Genomic DNA, 18,252 nt, shown 5'->3' with positions numbered 1-18,252 from the left:
AGATTTCATGAATTCATTAAACTTTCCACCACAAATCACAATATTTAGAAAGTTACTAAAAATCGATGAATGACGAAGATTTCAAGAGCTTGCTCAAGAGGATCAAGTCAGCTGTGAACATAAAGCAACAAACGAAAACTAACCTATTTTCTTCAAATCGTATCGATTACACTTATCTGTGATTATTGCAAATTACAAAAGATTATTGCATATTTCTTCATTATTCTAAACATATTTGTGACTTATATGATGTGAGTATTATCAATTGACTCTATATCGTTGAGAAACTACTTTCTCAAAGTGTTTACTTGTGTTGCAGTGTTAGGTTATCTTCAGGTTTGTTAATCTTTTGTTTATCTTCAGATTTTGAATTATATTAAAATGACTGCCCCACCAGCAGCGTTAGTCAACCGTAACAAAAAACATTTCATGGGCATCCCAGCTCCGCTAGGTTATGTTGCCGGAGTTGGTCGTGGAGCCACAGGATTTACAACACGTTCCGATATTGGTCCAGCTCGAGACGCTAATGACGTTTCCGACGACCGTCATGCCCCGCCCAGTAAACGCAAGAAGAAAGAGGAAGAAGAGGACGATGATGAGGACTTGAACGACAGCAATTACGACGAATTCACAGGGTATGGAGGGTCTTTATTTAGTAAGGATCCTTATGACAAGGACGATGAAGAAGCGGACATGATCTACGAGGAGATTGATAAACGTATGGATGAAAAACGGAAAGAGTATCGTGAAAAACGTTTGAAGGAGGAGTTGGAGAGGTATCGTCAAGAACGTCCCAAAATTCAGCAACAGTTCAGCGATTTGAAACGTGGATTAGTCACAGTTAGCGAGGATGAATGGAAGAGTATCCCTGAGGTGGGTGACGCTAGAAATCGTAAAACGAGGAACCCCAGAGCTGAAAAATTTACGCCTCTCCCCGACTCTGTGTTGTCTAGAAACCTGGGAGGGGAGTCTTCAACATCAATCAACCCTACTAGTGGTATTATGAGCGCCATACCACACGGAACCGCCACACCAGGTATGTTAACTCCTACAGGTGACCTAGATTTACGAAAAATGGGCCAAGCCCGCAACACACTTATGAACGTCAAACTAAACCAGGTTTCTGATTCGGTTGAGGGTCAAACTGTGGTTGATCCTAAGGGGTATCTGACAGATTTACAGAGTATGATACCGACTTACGGAGGGGATATCAGTGATATTAAAAAAGCCAGGTTGTTGTTGAAATCTGTGAGGGAGACTAACCCCAATCATCCCCCAGCTTGGGTAGCATCGGCGAGATTGGAGGAGGTGACAGGTAAACTACAAGCTGCCCGGAATTTGATCATGAAAGGTTGTGAAGACAACCCGAAATCTGAGGATCTTTGGTTGGAAGCGGCCCGTCTACAACCACCGGACACTGCTAGAGGCGTCATCGCTCAAGCTGTACGTCACATTCCGACATCGGTACGAATTTGGATTAAGGCTGCGGATTTAGAGACAGAAACTAAGGCAAAACGTCGTGTCTACCGTAAGGCACTGGAAAACATCCCCAACTCCGTCCGTCTCTGGAAGGCAGCTGTGGAGTTGGAGGACCCTGAGGACGCCCGTATCTTACTCAGTCGTGCCGTCGAATGTTGTCCCACAAGCGTCGATCTCTGGCTAGCGTTGGCGAGGTTGGAAACCTATGAAAACGCGCGGAAAGTACTGAACAAAGCGCGCGAGAACATCCCCACAGATCGACAAATCTGGACCACAGCTGCTAAGCTAGAGGAGGCCAACGGTAATGTTACAATGGTGGGGAAGATCATAGAGCGTGCGATAGCTTCGTTGAGCGCTAACGGCGTGGAGATCAACAGGGAACACTGGTTCAAGGAGGCGGTTGAAGCGGAGAAAGCGGGATCTGTACACTGTTGTCAAGCTATCATCAAAGCGATAATTGGGCAGGGTGTGGAGGAGGAAGATAGGAAACACACCTGGATGGAGGACGCGGATTCCTGCGCTGCACAAGCTGCATTCGAATGCGCGCGTGCAGTCTACGCGCATGCGCTAGCGACGTTCCCTAGTAAGAAGTCTATCTGGTTGCGCGCGGCGTACTTCGAGAAAAACAACGGCACTCGTGAGTCATTGGAGTCTTTGTTACAACGCGCAGTCGCACATTGTCCCAAGTCGGAAGTGTTGTGGTTGATGGGGGCGAAATCTAAATGGATGGCAGGGGATGTACCAGCTGCTAGAGGTATATTATCGTTAGCATTTCAAGCCAACCCTAACTCGGAGGAGATTTGGTTAGCTGCGGTGAAACTGGAGTCTGAGAATTCGGAGTATGAACGTGCACGTCGGCTCTTAGCTAAAGCACGAGCTTCCGCCCCCACTCCTCGCGTCATGATGAAGTCCGCGAAGCTCGAATGGTGTCTCAATAACCTCGACCTCTCACTACACCTCCTCGACGAGGCGATCAAAGTCTTCCCCGACTACGCGAAGCTCTGGATGATGAAGGGTCAGATCGAGGAACAACAGGGGGACCTCAATAAGGCATGGGACACCTACAACAAAGCCATCAAAAAGTGCACATCTTCTGTCCCGCTCTGGTTGATGCTCTGTGGCCTGGAGGAACGGAGAAAGAACATGACTAAGGCGAGATCCGTATTGGAGAAGGGTCGTCTCAGGAACCCTTGTTGTGACAGGTTGTGGCTGGAGGCTGTCCGCATAGAATTCCGCGCCGGTATGCGGGATATCGCCAACACTTTAATGGCAAAAGCGCTACAAGAATGCCCAAGTTCTGGGATCCTATGGGCGGAAGCTATATTTTTGGAACCCCGCCCCCAACGTAAAACTAAAAGTGTCGACGCACTGAAAAGATGTGAACATGATCCCCATGTTCTACTAGCTGTTTCGAAACTTTTCTGGTGTGAGAGTAAGATGCAGAAATGTCGGGATTGGTTTAACCGTACGGTAAAGATTGAACCAGACCTGGGAGATGCCTGGGCGTATTACTACAAGTTTGAGCTGTTGAATGGGACGGAGGAGGCTCAGGAAGATGTGAAAAAGCGGTGCATTGCGGCTGAACCCCATCATGGAGAATATTGGTGTGCCGTTTCCAAAAATATCAAGAACTGGAGGCTAAATACTGAGCATGTACTAGTATTAGTCGCTAAGGAGTTGCCGATACCTATTTAAAAAGTTTGAGAGACTTTTTGAATCTTGTAAGTTTAAGGGCCATTTGCACAGTCAAAGCTTAAACTGAATTTAATCAGCTGGTGATCTGCTGGTTAATCAGCAGTTTTTGTTTTGAAAAAAATTGTATTGTATTATGGCAAATAAAGAATTTGAATTTCAATTTCAATTTGGTGGCTTCAACTCAAAATGAACCACATTATAACAAACAAGACTTGATACGGATTTAATCCAGTTTAAAATGAAATTTAGTTTAAACTGTCACTGTGCAAACGGCCCTAAGATAAATTCAATTTGGACTAAGTACTTGTGTTGGTTGCTTAAAAGTGATGCATTTCTTAGAAGATGATCACTGTAATTTAAATTCCAAGGAAGGTGAAAGTGTTTAAATGACTTATCTATACTTGTGTCTATTTCAATCTAAAACGTAAAATCTATCAATGTTATGAGAATATTTGAATGACTTTGGCTAGGTTGCAAAACAGCCGGTTAAATTTTAACAGTGATTAATTTTAGGAGAACCAATCAGAGAAGCCGTCTTTTCTAAAATGCCTTGTCTGATTGGTACTCGTGAAATTAATTACGGTTAAATTTTAACCGTGATTAATTTCATGAGAACCAATCAGAGAAGGCATTTTAGAAAAGACGGCTTCTCTGATTTGTTCTCGTGAAATTAATCACGGTTAAAATTTAACCGGCTGTTGTGCAACCGGCACTTTGAAGTTTAAAATACTATAATATCTGTATTTCTAGTTGAAATACCTATCCAATGTTGAAGCCCCTTTTTTCCCTGACAATTATTGTAATTCCCTAATCAGGTGTCATTTTTCCCTATCAAAGAAGTTTTCATTCAATGTCCCGACTTATCCCAAATATAGAAATTTGTATTCATTTCTCAATAGATTTTAGCTTAATTGAGAATTTGTCTCTCAGTTCAACTTGTTCGAATTTGATAGCAAATAATTCATCATTTATAGAATGCACTTCCCATGTACTTCAATGAAAATAATTATTCTTATAAAATGAAATGTATTTAGAATTGAACATGAAAAAAGTAAAATTATTATTAAATGTTTTTTTTCTATTTGCATAAATACATACATGGAGACAAATTATTGTTAAAATATCCAATACATAAATTTTGTACTTTTTCCTTGGTGTTATTGTAAATTAGCTTGCAGATTTGAGTTGTCATTTTATTTATTTGATTTTTTAAAAGAAATAAATGTATAATCAATCACAACTTGTGTTATAATTGAAGTGTATGCCTACAAGTCAAATTAGTGTAGGATTCAATTTCAGCTATAATATAGTGAGGTCCACGTTATAATGACAGTATTTGATCAACTTTGGTTTTGCTATCCTTGTCTATCATTCGACAAAGCCGGTGGTACTATCCTTTTCTAGGTCCACAACGATGACAATTATGTTTTTTAACAATGTAGAAATATAAACAATTAATGCAGAGAATCGGAATCGCTATTTTTCTATCTTTATCCACTGCCATTATAAGGTGGACCACACTATAGTACAATTTAAATTCGTTCACCAAAGACCTGAAGCTCTTTTTAAATTCGCTCATCAAAGATCTGAAGTTCTTTTTGAAAATTATAGGATTCGAATTCAATTTTCATTGGTGTTGGATAACAAAATTCATAATTAAACACTAGAATTTTGTTAAATAATAACTTATTTATTTATTTAAAAGTTAAAGCATGTTTCAAAACCTATGGTGTTGTCTTCAATGTGGCACTGATATCTTGGTGCCACTGGAAATGACACCATAGCTGTTGAAACATGTATTAACTTTTAAATAAATTATATTATTTAACAATATTTTAGTGTTTTATTATGATTGAATAAAAACACAAATCTGTTGTCAAATTCTACACTGTTTTATTTAGTACACGACCAAGGTTTCGTGACCACACCGGTCACATTTTCAGTGTTGACTAAAGCTAAAAGGTAAACATTGGTAAACATTGAACATTAAAATTGGTGCCAAATTTCAATGTTCAATGTTTACCTTAACCTTTTAGCTTTAGTCAACTTGAAAATGTGACCGGTGTGGTCACGAAACCTTGGTCGTGAACCGAATAAAACAGTGTAGAATTTGACAACATATTTGTGTTTTTATTCAATTATGGAACGGTTCTACAATATTGACAATGACTCAGTCGAATGCATTATTATGGATAAATATCACTATCTCACCAAAACCGTATCAGAAGACATAATTCATATTATTCAGGTAGGATATTGTGATTGTATTCCATCATATTATATTGAATCCTATAAATAGAAATACAAATTTCAGTGCCCTTTTTGAATTTTTTTTTCACAATATGTTTCGGACATTCATGCCATTTTCAAGTGAATCATGTTGTGAGTCCGAAACATGTGATAAAATAATTCAAAAATCTGGTGTGGCGCACTCACACAACTTTCCTAATATTTATGTTAATTTAAACAATGAATAGAATATATTTCTATTCCAGAATTTATATAATATTCATCCAGTTCCGTGATAATCTTTCCATCTAATGAAAATTATTTTTTTTCAATCAAAAATATTATAATTTCTTCAGCATTATTTAGTTCATTTGATTATTTTTAATCACCTATTAAATTAGTTTTTTCGAATGTGAGGATATTGATACTGATAAACACGCATAATAATACCATGACTGCAAAACAAAATATTGAAACCAAAGACCTTAAAGCTGCGATTAGACCAAATTTATTAACAAAATGTTAATAACTCAATCCTTATAGATTATAATTATTAGATTGAACATAACTTATCATACACATGATGAACATGTGTGTTTGTCAACTTGCGTTCAATCTAATAGAATCTATAAGGATTAAGTTATTAACATTTTTGTTAACTGATTTTGTTAATAACTTTGGTGTAAACCCAGCTTAAAGATGCATACCTCTTCAAGGTCTTTGATTGAAACTATAGGCCTTATACAAATACAGTAATAGACTGGCTTCTCCACACATCTGTGTAATCACTTGTCAGCTGATTTATGATGAATAATTCTATAGTCTGATTTTTACTCTAATATTGGCGTATAAAGGAGGCTCCCTTTTCCTTTTATATTATCCTTGAAATGCAAAATTTCCAAAAACCTTGTATATACGTCGACGCGCAATTTAAAAAGGAACATACCTGTCAAATTTCATGAAAATCTATTACCGCGTTTCGCCGTAAATGCGCAACATTTAAACATTAAGAAAAATGACAAACCGTCGACTTGAATCTTAGACCTCACTTCGTTCGGGCAACTATAATAAAGGAAAGAACTGGCTTATACACATACGGGATAGAAAAATTATGTTAGACGCTTCATCACGTATGAACTACTGCACTGACTAATTTGAAACTTTGCATATAGATTCTTGATTAAATGAGGATGGATATAGGCCTATTTCTAATTCTTCAAGATTTCATTACGTCAAGTTTTAAAATGGATCCTTGCGGAGCACGGGTTTCCTGCTAGTCAATAATATGGATATCTCGATGTTCTAGTTTTAAAATACATCTTTTTCCACAGGTTAAATTTTTTGTAGATAATATATTTTTGTTTAAAATAGATACCTTCATTACAGTATCAGTAACTGTAATAATTTTACTTCAAACTTTGTGAATTCCTATTTGTGAATTCCTATTTGTGAATTCCTATTTGTGAATTCCTATTTGTGAATTCCTTCGTGAAGTACCTATTTCAAATAGAAAGATATTATCTAAAAGATGCAATTTGATAATAAGATCTAAGAAGCACCGTATTAAAAATCTGGGTTTACACCAAAGCTATTAACAAAATGTTAATAACTAAATCCTTATAGATTCTATTAGATTGAACGGAACTTGACAAACACATATGTTCATCATGTGCATGATAAGATATGTTCAATCTTATAGAATCTATAAGGATTAAGCTATTAACATTTTGTTAATTGCTTTGGTGTAAACGCAGCTTAAGTTGATAGATGATAGGCTTACTGTTATGAATTTTCAACCTACGAATCTAGTTTTTGTAAGTTCTAGAACTATAGAATGAGCTATATACCGTATTTATAGGTAATACAGAAATCTAAATATAAAATATGCTGAAATCTAATCAGAATTCTAAATTATATTCTTAACATAGTTTTAATTATCTGAAAATTCTTCTCGATAGTCAAAATTGCACAGTGAATTTTGATAAAACAAATTATAGTAAACTCACTATGCAAATATATAATGAAATAACATACACAACATAATTCAATACTTAAACATACAATCTCATAATCTCATTTTCACCATTAATTTGCACTATTAAAACTCACATTTCTGGAATTGATTTCACAAACATTTTAAAATCTCCACATTTATTTCCCTGATGCTTTCAAACAGAACATTATCATGGATACGGTAGAGGGTTAAAAAATCTGGTGTGATGCACTCTGACAACTTTCCTTGCCGTTTTGAAAAAAAATCTGGTGTGGTGCACTCACACAACTTTCCTTGCCGTTATGAAAATTGATCAACTGACGCTAATGTTCCCGCGCATCTCAAGTCTACTTTTCTAAGATCTGAGCCAGCTGGTGACAGGACAATAGCGCTGCAGACACACGATATCTCTTCTGCTATCTCTTCATAGTGAATGATTTAATAGAATCAACAGTTTGCAATTGAATAATCTTATTTTCTCGAATTTCGAGCTTATTTTCAATTTTAGGTGAAAATGCTACTGAACATTAATTGTAGAGATTTTTATGCTCAATCTTTTCCACTTGAAAGTTTTTGTTTAAATTGTATCTGAAACCTTATAATTGGGAATCTAAAATCAAACTTTGCATAGATGGTGCAGTGCTCCTGAAATTTTTACAGTTATGAGACTTGTGGCAGTTGATAGAGCTTATCAATAACTATCATAGGTATAAATTTGATCAAATCGTTGGAGCCGTTTTTGAGAAAATCGCGAAAACCCCTGTTTTTGACAACATTTTAGCAGCCATCTTGAATTGCATTTGATCGAAAATGTTCGTGTCGGATCCTTATAGTGTAAGGACCTTAAGTTCCAAATTTCAAGTCATTCCGTTAATTGGGAGATGAGATATCGTGTACACAGACGCACATACACTCACACACACGCACGCACATACAGACCAATACCCAAAAACCACTTTTTTGGACTCAGGGGACCTTGAAACGTATAGAAATTTATAAATTGGGGTACCTTAATTTTTTTCGGAAAGCAATACTTTCCTTACCTATGGTAATAGGGCAAGGAAAGTAAAAAACACAAATAGATATAAAATTTATTATAACACATCTTTGAAACTTTTTGAACCCTTCCTCTTTATGGATTTGTCATCAACTTGAATACCGTATAGGATTCATAAAATTTTCTAGGTCAGATATATATTAATATAATGAATAGATTTATTATATTAAATTTATTTTAACACATCTTTGAAACTTGTTGAAATCTTCCTCTTGAAGGATTTGTCATCAATTTGAATACCGTATAGGATTCATAAAATTTTCTAGGTCAGATATAATTATATTAATATAATCAATAGATATATTATATAATAATATAAGTCTTGTGGATGACCCTAATGACATTGTCCCTGGCACCCAGCTGAGACGTAGAGAGTGGTGTGGCCTTAACCGGTTCAGGACGCAGGTGGGAAGGTGTGCTGAGCTGATGACAGCATGGGGATAAACCTCTGACCCTCTGTGCCAATATGGTCAAATTCAATCAATAAACTTGTGGATCACAATTTTTTGTAAAACATGAGTACTTGTCAACTTGTACCTACAAGTACTTGTCCGTAACCATGGTTTGTAACAATTAATGCTTGTAGGTCTGGAGCTTGAAATAGACCTCTGATATGGGCCGCTTGATAGTTCCTCTAGCATGGTTTAGATCATACCTCTGTGACCGGCGTCAAAAAGTCAAAGTTGAAGAACATCTCAGTTCAGAGGAAACGATGAAGTTTGGGATTCCCCAAGGAACAGTTCTTGGGCCAATTCTGTATTTGGCATATGCAAATGAGCTATGTTCAATTAAGATAAGAGGAAGAGTAATAGCTTTTGCTGATGATACGTGTATACTATTTGAAGGAAACACCTGGGAGGAAGTTTTTAATCTGGCACAGGAAGAATTGATCAAAGTCGATAAATGGTTAAGAGAAAATTTGCTTACAGTAAATGCAACAAAAACGAAATTTTTAGCCTTTTCTCTGACAGAACGGACGGGTGAGACCACCGGATTCTTCAATAATCCTGCATCACTGTGGAAGCACCAACAACCCGTGTGATTGCCCTTCAATTCAACAAGTCAATGAAATAAAATATTTAGGAACAATAGTGGACAACAAATTCAAATGGGACAAGCACATTAATCTATCAATTACCCGGATCAGGAAGCTTCTCTACAAATTCTATCAACTCCGTAAAATCCTCAACTATGAGACATTAAAAACTGTTCATTTTTCTTCAGTGCAATCAATTTTAAGATACGTCATAATTATCTGGGGAGCTACGAATTTTATACATGTTGAACCTCTCTATAAACTTCAAAAACGAATACTAAAAATAATAGGCCTCAAGGAGAATCAATTCCCCACGAACATTCTTTTCAAGGACAGTAAAGTACTGAGTGTAAGACAACTCTACATCCAGGCTATCATCACGCGAATGAGGAGAAACAACGAACACATAAGACTGGCAGATCATAACCATCAAACAAGGCAGAGAAACACGCATTCAATAGTACCAAGGATGAACACTACATTTGGGCAAAGAAACTACATATATTTGGGACCGAAAATTTACAATTCAATAACAAGTTACATTAGGGCAGAATTCAATAGACACAGGTTCAAGAAAAGTTTATTTTCCTGGTTGGTTGATATTGGGGTGGAAAATTGTGAAAATTTAGTTAGACTGTAAATAATATTGAAACTATTTATTCTTCATTCTTCTCTTTACTGTTTTTCATTTTTCTAAAATAACCTTTCTTATTATTATCCTCAGTAGAATATTATGATCCTATGACATTGTCCCTGGCACCCAGCTGAGATTTGGAGAGAGGTGTGCCCTTGACCGGTTCAGGACGCAGGTGGGAAGGTGTGCTGAGCTGACGACAGCATGGGGACACACCTCTGACCAAAGACCTTAAAGATACATAGACTCACATGCAGCGCTAGTGTTGTACTCAGAATTGAAATCGGCCATTGAGGGGGGCAACCTATAAGATTATTACATAACAATGCCTTTGTAATCTTTAACAGGGGTCTCCAACCTTTTTCATCCAAGGGCCACATTTGCTAATTCTAGGGAGGCTTAGAGGGTCAATAACAAGGAGGTACGTGGAATTTGACTTGTGGGGCCACAAACGACAGGGGATTTGGGGGTTGCAAAATTATTATATTTCCATTAAAATAATATGAGGATTTTTAAGTAGGTTTAATTAAAACACAGGAAGAAACAAACCAATTCATTTCATTTTAATACAAAGTTAAATTTATTGAGTGTAAAAAGGTCATAAGAAAACTTGACAATGCATGAGTTTAGCAAGTTGAACAAAATATAATAACTTTTTTAAATAGTAATAGGGCAACTTGACAATAGGTAAACGAATTTAAACAAAGGTACCAACCTAAAAGAGAATACTTATTTTGGTGAGGAAATCGCATTTGTTTTCCACTAAAAATGTCCACCCATTTAGGATCAAACTTTGTGGTTCCGATCATTAAAATAGATTTCAAATGTTCATCTGACAAGGAAGTATTTGGATTTAACAAAACTTCATTTTTGAGAATGTCTGCTCACAATATTGTAGGTAGATCCAAAAAAAGAAAACATAGCTTGAACATGGTTTTTTATGTTTTTAAAGTATTTTTCTGGGAGAGAACTGTAAAATGGAAGTGTAGGTTACCTTCTTTGTGTAAATATATATTAAAAAAAAATCGGTTGCAATAACTCTCGGCGGGCCGGACAAAATCTATCCGCGGGCCGTAGGTTGGAGAGCCCTGATCTATAATATTACAAATATATAGATATAATATCTCGTGCTAAAATACCCCAATGGCGGCCTTCAATTTCAAGTGAGAGTTATCATTGGGAAGGCATAGGCATTGTGGGTCTATATCTCTTTAAGGTCTTTGCCTCCTCTGATCCTCTGTGCCAATGTGGCCAGATTCAGTCAATAAACTTGTAGATCATAAATTTTTGTGAAACATGAGTACTTGTCAACTTGTAACTACAAGTACTTGTCCGTAACCATGGTTGCTACCAACAATTATTGCTTGTAGGTCTGGAGCTTGAAATAGGCCCTTGATATCTGAGTGTCCACATCACCATACAGTAACAATAGCATAAATAGATATCCCATGGTATACGGACTTTTCTGTTATATCAAGCCGATAGTTCATGTAAATCTTTCCCGTGAAGCTGTGTGACACTGGTAGTCTCTCATACTGTGCCGTTCATACACTCACCAAAATAGTACAAATCGACAATAATCGACAGTAATCGGCTTGAGATAACAGTAAAAGTTGCGACATAAACGCCCTATACCATGGGATATCTACTTATGCTATTGTTTCTCTATGACATTACTCATATCATGGAGGGCTGACAGAAGTTCATGCTGCTGAAGAGGCTTGTCAGTGGCTCCAGAACTTACTTGAGTCTATTAGTATTTAACATATTTAGTGTAAAATTATTAGTATCCTATTATATTAAGCGAGCAATTTCTGTATTTATATATCTGGTTATTTTTATATCTGGTTATTCTTATATCTGGCTATTTTTATATCTTGTTATTTATGTTTAACGGTTTTTCATGAAATTTGGAACATAGTAGGTTTAAGATATAAAGATTCGATTGCACTAGGTCTCATCCTTGGGAAAACTCGTTGAACGACATTAAAAGGATAATTCATCCTTGGCTGAAACAGCTGTGGATACAGTAGTAAAAAAGTGGGTGAGCGAGTGAGTCTGTGAAAAATAAAAAAATCGCATCCCCGAAATTCATAAGATGACGTATAGCCAGCTGTGAAATATAAAACCCGATCATTTTAGAGTAATGCTCCTGTAAAATACTAATTTTTAATTTCTATTTAATTAAAGTGGATTTTTGACAACGTTCTAGGTCTATTCAATTAGAGAATCATTGTGTTCTGTTTATCAATAAATAAAAATAACGAGCGAAGCTCAGTGCCCCGATATTTTAACATATTAAGGGTCGTTTGCTCAGTCAAAGCTTCAACTGAATTTAATCAGCTGTTGGCTTAAACTCAAAATAAATCATATTATAACAAATGATACTTGATACGGATTTAATCCAGTTTAAAATGAAATTTAGTTTAAACTGTCACTGTGCAAACGGCCCTAAATGTAAAATTTATTATTAGTATTTAATATAATAAGTGTAAAATGATTATTCAACCTTTTGGCTTATGAATGCATATGCATAAATAAATATATCAATAGATTTCAAATTTCAATCTTTCTCTTACAAGTTACAACATTCAATACCGGTACAGAATTTAATTTGAAAATTTAAAAAGCAATTTGATTCTTTCAACTCTGATATCGCTTACCTTCAAAATACATCAGTTGAGTACCTATTTCTTGAGCTTTTCTACTTTTACAATTTACAATTTTCCATTTTTGAAAGTAACTTTGGGCCAAATTTTATTAAATATTATATCCCAACGTGTTATTTATTTATTTCATTGACAATAATTACAAATCATAATTATAATATATAATATGATTGGGAGAAGACAACACAGGCATAGCCCAAAACTGTCTTCTCCCAAAATTTTACAAATAAAAGTTTCAAAAAAGAATGAGGTTAAGATTTCACTTTTCACTTCAAAAAGACCAATTTCCACTTCAAAACTAATGACTTGACTAAAAATTGGCTAAAGTGCACGTCCAGTGCCAACATACCTATTATCAAATTTTTGGTTGGGATCGATTTAGTATGTTATTTTGAGCAAAAAATCACAAAAATTAAACGGCGCTCACTATTGTTTTTTAAATAAACTAAGTTCAAAGTAGCAGAACTTTACATGCATTCAACTTATAAGTAGCAACCATAAAGTAGCTAAGGTTAGGAGAAGCTGTAGGTTAGGAAAAGCTTTATGTTAGAAAAGCTTAGGTTAGGAAAAGCTTTGGGTTAGGAAAACTCAGATTAGGAATATCATAATTTGATGATTTCAATAATCAAAATGGCTGCTACTCATAGGTTAAATGCATGTAAAATTGTGCTACTTTGAACTTAGTTTATTTAAAAAACAATAGTGAGCGCCGTTTAATTTTTGTGATTTTGTGCTCAAAATAACATACTAAATCGAACCCAACCAAAAATTTGATAATAGGTATGTTGGCACTGGACGTGCACTTACACCCTAAAAATTTTTAATTTTGATATTTGAAAAGTAATTAAAAATTTTTTTCACTCAAATCTCTACATATGGGTATTTTTGAGTAATTTTGCAAACTTTGAGCCAGAAAAGAAACACAACTTTTTAACATCTCATTTTATTTTTATAGATTTTTACTTCGAATTCCCACAGTGAATCTAGTTGAATATTTTATAGGTGAACACCATTAATTTAGCAAACACACTTGTAACATCACTTTATCCATTTGAAACCAGGTAACATCCATAATTTTATCTATTGAAATATGCTGGAACTCTATCTAAACATTTCCTCTAAAAATGAATGAATTCAGGACTACTTTCTTGTATTTATAAAATATAATTATAGTAGCCTTTGAAATTAATAAAATAATAATGAAAATTATAACTACTAGTTGCGGTGATCAACGAATTATATTTTTATTCTATTATTTATTATTTTACAAAGGCGACTTCCTAGAAGTATTTTAAGCCTAGGTGATGATGACGGGATGAATGATAATACAATGAAGGTAGAGTTATGATATAGTAAATTTATTATTTTATTAATTTCAAAGGGTACTAGGCTTATATAATCATTGTATTTTATAAACTAAACATTTCCATATAAAGTAAAGTACCTACATCAATGTCGTTATAGGTACCGTAGCCTACTGCTGTTGTAGAAAAGGTACATTCAAATACATTAAAATACAGTTACAGATGACAAGCTACATTTGTAAGTTTTAAAATGGTAGGTACATTTTTGATAAACATTAAATGAAAAAGACTATAAAAGATTGCCAAACAAGTTTTTCATTGATCTAAACAAGTTTATTAAAGATTGACAATGGTGTAATAACCGAAACCGGTCTTTCTAAGTATCAATAAATCTCTGGTTTTTTGACAATCTCTTAGTACACTTTTTTATGTATTTGAACACGACATGCAGTCGTAAAAGTTTTCAATATTTACTTAATAATCGACTGCATGTCGTGTTCAAATACATAAAAAAGTGTGTTTATACAAAGCAGCTCGGAATGAATCAAGAAACCATCACCTTTAATTTCTTAGTCTTTTTCATTTAATATGAATAATTACCACAATATCAACTTCTCAACTGCACAAAAAGTTTTTGATACACCTTTCTACTGATCTCAATCACGGTATTTAGATGAAAATTAGTATTTATTGGTATTTATATTTATTGGTATTTAGAACTTCTATATACCGTGATCTCAATCAACAAGTATGATGTATCACGGTATTTAGATACCGTGTAGATTATTTAGATACATTCAGATTATTCTTCTATATACCGTATGATGTATCGTATAAATCTGAAACGCTTCAATCTAGTGTATCAATATATTAAAAAATGTATTATTATATGAACAGGCTAAAAAATTACAACTATAACAAACTCTATAATATTATATTAAATTTAACCCTGATATCTTCATTTCCATTACATTTCTATCCGCTACAACAGAAGAGAACCAATTATTTTCATAAGTAAAGACCATCTCATGAGTTTATTTAATTTTTTATTCAACAGAGACAAATCACATAATCGTAAAATAATTGGAAATGGAAAAACAGGCTTATATAGTCTTTACTATTTTATTTATTTATTCATAAGGCTTTTATCGGTAGAGAGAGATCCTTTTGGATGTTCTGCCTTGCCGTATTACCCAATGTCATTTCTTATTAACACTCAACTTTATAAGTTATATATTGAATGAATGAATGAATGAATGAATGAATGAATAATTGCTTTTATTTTAACATTGTTTCCTAGATAATATTATACAAGAACATAATTTTAGTTATAACAACCATTAAACCCTTGGTCAATGACCGTCAGGGTTGGACTATAAGTTATATATTGGGTTCTTCATGTTTTTTTTCACTATAGGAATTTGCACTTTCATCTCCTGAGTTTCTAATTTATAAAGTTTAAAATTAAGAGAACTTATTTTTAAACACAATTCACATTTAAAAAGCGAACATATATAAAATGTTGATAATAGTATTGAAGACTATTTGAATAATAGTTTTTACTATTAGTTTGGCTTTACAATAGATAAGATTTCAAAGTGTAGACATTCAGCAAATCAACAGTGAAATTGAAATTTATTCTTCCAAAAATTGAAATTGAAATTTAATCTTCCAAAAAATACATTACATTACAATATATTACAATGTATAACTGAAAATAGTGGGGAAAATATTGTTTTAAACAACCCCTGAGTTACTACAGTGTGGGGTCGTTCATGTTCCATATATGCATTTTTTATTCTCTTGATTAGTATGGTTACAGTGTTGAACAAATATAAGAATTAAACAATAATAAAACAGCAGTTAAAGCATAAAACAGTGGTTAGTAGATATCTTTTTAATAGATCTATACTTGAAGGGTCACGTTTCTAGTAGCTACCGGTACATGACAATATTTCATGTGGATGAACATCAAATTTTAAGGTAGGGAAACTATGAACCTATTGGTTCAAGCCTGTCGTTTCTTGAAACCGATGATTGTCAAATTTGTGAATTATTGATAAAAAATAAAACTTTGAGTGAATAGTGAGTTCTTGTAGCTTCTATTTATTTATTTCTTTATTTATTCTATTTTTCACAATGAAGCACAGATCGGGAGAGAAAAACTAAGAACACCTTGTATAGTGAGGTCCACATTATAATGGCAGTAGATAAAGAAAGACCAACAGCGTTGCCTGTTCTCTGCCCTTATTAATTATATTTCTCCATTGTCAAAAACAGATTTGGCATCGTTGCAAAGCTAGAAAAGTATAGTACTACCTGATTTGTCAGGATGCTAGACAAGGATAGCAACATCGAAGTTAATCAAAAACTGTCATAACGTGGACCTTACTATAGGTACCTATCTCTCTCAAATTAAGCTTACATTAAAAGTCCAAATGAGGCCTTGCTTACATTATATCTTCTAGATTTCCACAAAATTTTCTGTCCAAAAACATTTATAATATTGTATAAATATTACTTTGGAATTTGTAATTAGGTATATTATTCGCCATTGTTGAAATGTACCGTACATCAGTAGCCTAATCCATGTTCAGTAGAATATAGAATAGAAAAAACGTTTAGAATAGAAAAAAACAATAAAAATATTGAATAAATAAGCTATCTTAAGCAAACCTCAAAGAAGCTGCTTAAAGACTCGTCAAAGAGAAATAAATTTGCATTATATTCTAATAAATTTATTTATTCATTTCAGGCAGCTCTATAATTATGTACATTTTCCTATTGCGTACGATACATATTAACCTGTATATTCCAAAATACAATACCCGATTGTTTCACGGTGAACATAGTGCTTTGAAATTTAGAACCTCTGTGTTTTTGAGATGTGGTAGGCCTATGTATAATCCAAGCCTGCTACCTTTACATTCAAATTTTATCAACTTGTTGAAAATTATGTCCTTATCGTTGCCATTACACAATAATAATTATTTACTTTGAAATTTGAAATATATTTTTTTGAAATGTGAAGGGCCTACAGTAATTCTCAGGACATAACTTTTGAAATAGTACGTTTCAGTATACTACAAATAAAATATTACATTCAAACAGTTCAAATTCTTTAAAATTTACACTATAAACAGAGATTAATATTTATTATTTCTACTACTTTGAAATTTGTAATAATTTTTTGAAATGTTTAGGGCCTACAATAACTCAGGACATAACTTTTGAAATAGTAATAAGTTACGGTATAAGTTACTACAAATAAAATATTACATTCAAACAGTTCAAATTCTTTAAAATTTACACTATGAACAGATAAATGTTGTGGTAGGCCTATTTCTCCATATTAAGGTGGAATAAAAACGATATTGTCAGTTCCACATAACTAAACTCAACATAACTTATATGGAACTGACAATATTTTATCTTCATTTCACATTAACAGTTTAAATTCCTATTGCATGAAAAAGACTAAGAAATTGTCAAAAAACCACAGATTTATTGATACTTATAGAAAGAGACCGGTTTCGGTTATTACACCATTGTCAATCTCTGATAAACTCGAGTATCAGAGTCTGTTATAACTCTGTTTATCAGAGATTGACAATGGTGTGATAACCGAAACCGGTCTCTTTCTATAAGTATCAATAAATCTGTGGTTTTTTGACAATTTCTTAGTCTTTTTCATTCAATATGAATAATTACTACAATATCAACTTCTCAACTACACAAAAAGTTTAAATTCACTCGAATCAATAGCACTCCAAAAACTATTGAAAACTGTCAATAGCACTCGAAAACTGATAGTTATCAGAAATCCAAACCACTTCAGTTGAAGGCTTGTCACTTTGTTTTGGAATGTTATATTTTTGGAATTGGTTTATTCTTGATGTTGCATTCCATGACAAAACACTATATAATAGCTTTGTTGTGTATAGTTCACTGTGTTACTTGTAAATATTTGAAAAAAACACTCACTTTTCTTGGAGTATTGAGGTCAGGCTGATGAAGCTCCTCTTCAGGAGTGAAATGCATTCCTCAATACTCCAAGAAAAGTAAGTAAGTATTTTTTCAAATATTTACAAGTAACACAGTGTCTCAACAAAGGTTTATTCTTGTTTGAAATTACAGTCAATGTTTTGAAAAATTT

General features: G+C 33.9%; 1 protein-coding gene across 2 annotated transcripts; it reads left to right on the top strand.

Moving 5' to 3' along the window:
* The first annotated feature begins 108 nt into the window (after positions 1–108).
* On the top strand, positions 109–12,716 carry LOC111054536 (pre-mRNA-processing factor 6). 2 transcript variants are annotated; one of them, XM_039434952.1, is made up of 2 exons: positions 109–3,257; positions 12,473–12,716. In XM_039434952.1, the coding sequence occupies exon 1, from the start codon at positions 382–384 to the stop codon at positions 3,172–3,174; it is 2,793 nt and encodes a 930-aa protein (XP_039290886.1). In that variant the 5' UTR covers positions 109–381; the 3' UTR covers positions 3,175–3,257; positions 12,473–12,716. The 2 variants fall into 2 exon arrangements, with proteins under 2 accessions (XP_039290886.1, XP_039290885.1); XM_039434951.1 differs by lacking the exon at positions 12,473–12,716 and adding an exon at positions 3,345–4,414 and having other exon boundaries at positions 109–3,254.
* Positions 12,717–18,252: the final 5,536 nt, after the last annotated feature.

Source organism: Nilaparvata lugens, chromosome 8 (genome assembly GCF_014356525.2).
Source record: "Nilaparvata lugens isolate BPH chromosome 8, ASM1435652v1, whole genome shotgun sequence".
Lineage (NCBI taxonomy): Eukaryota > Metazoa > Arthropoda > Insecta > Hemiptera > Delphacidae > Nilaparvata > Nilaparvata lugens.
This window is presented reverse-complemented; position numbering and strand designations above follow the sequence as displayed.

What these genes read in the sequence shown, in the direction of transcription:
- LOC111054536 (XM_039434952.1), top strand. Translation starts at nt 382, where the DNA reads ATGACTGCCCCACCAGCAGCGTTAGTCAACCGTAACAAAAAACATTTC.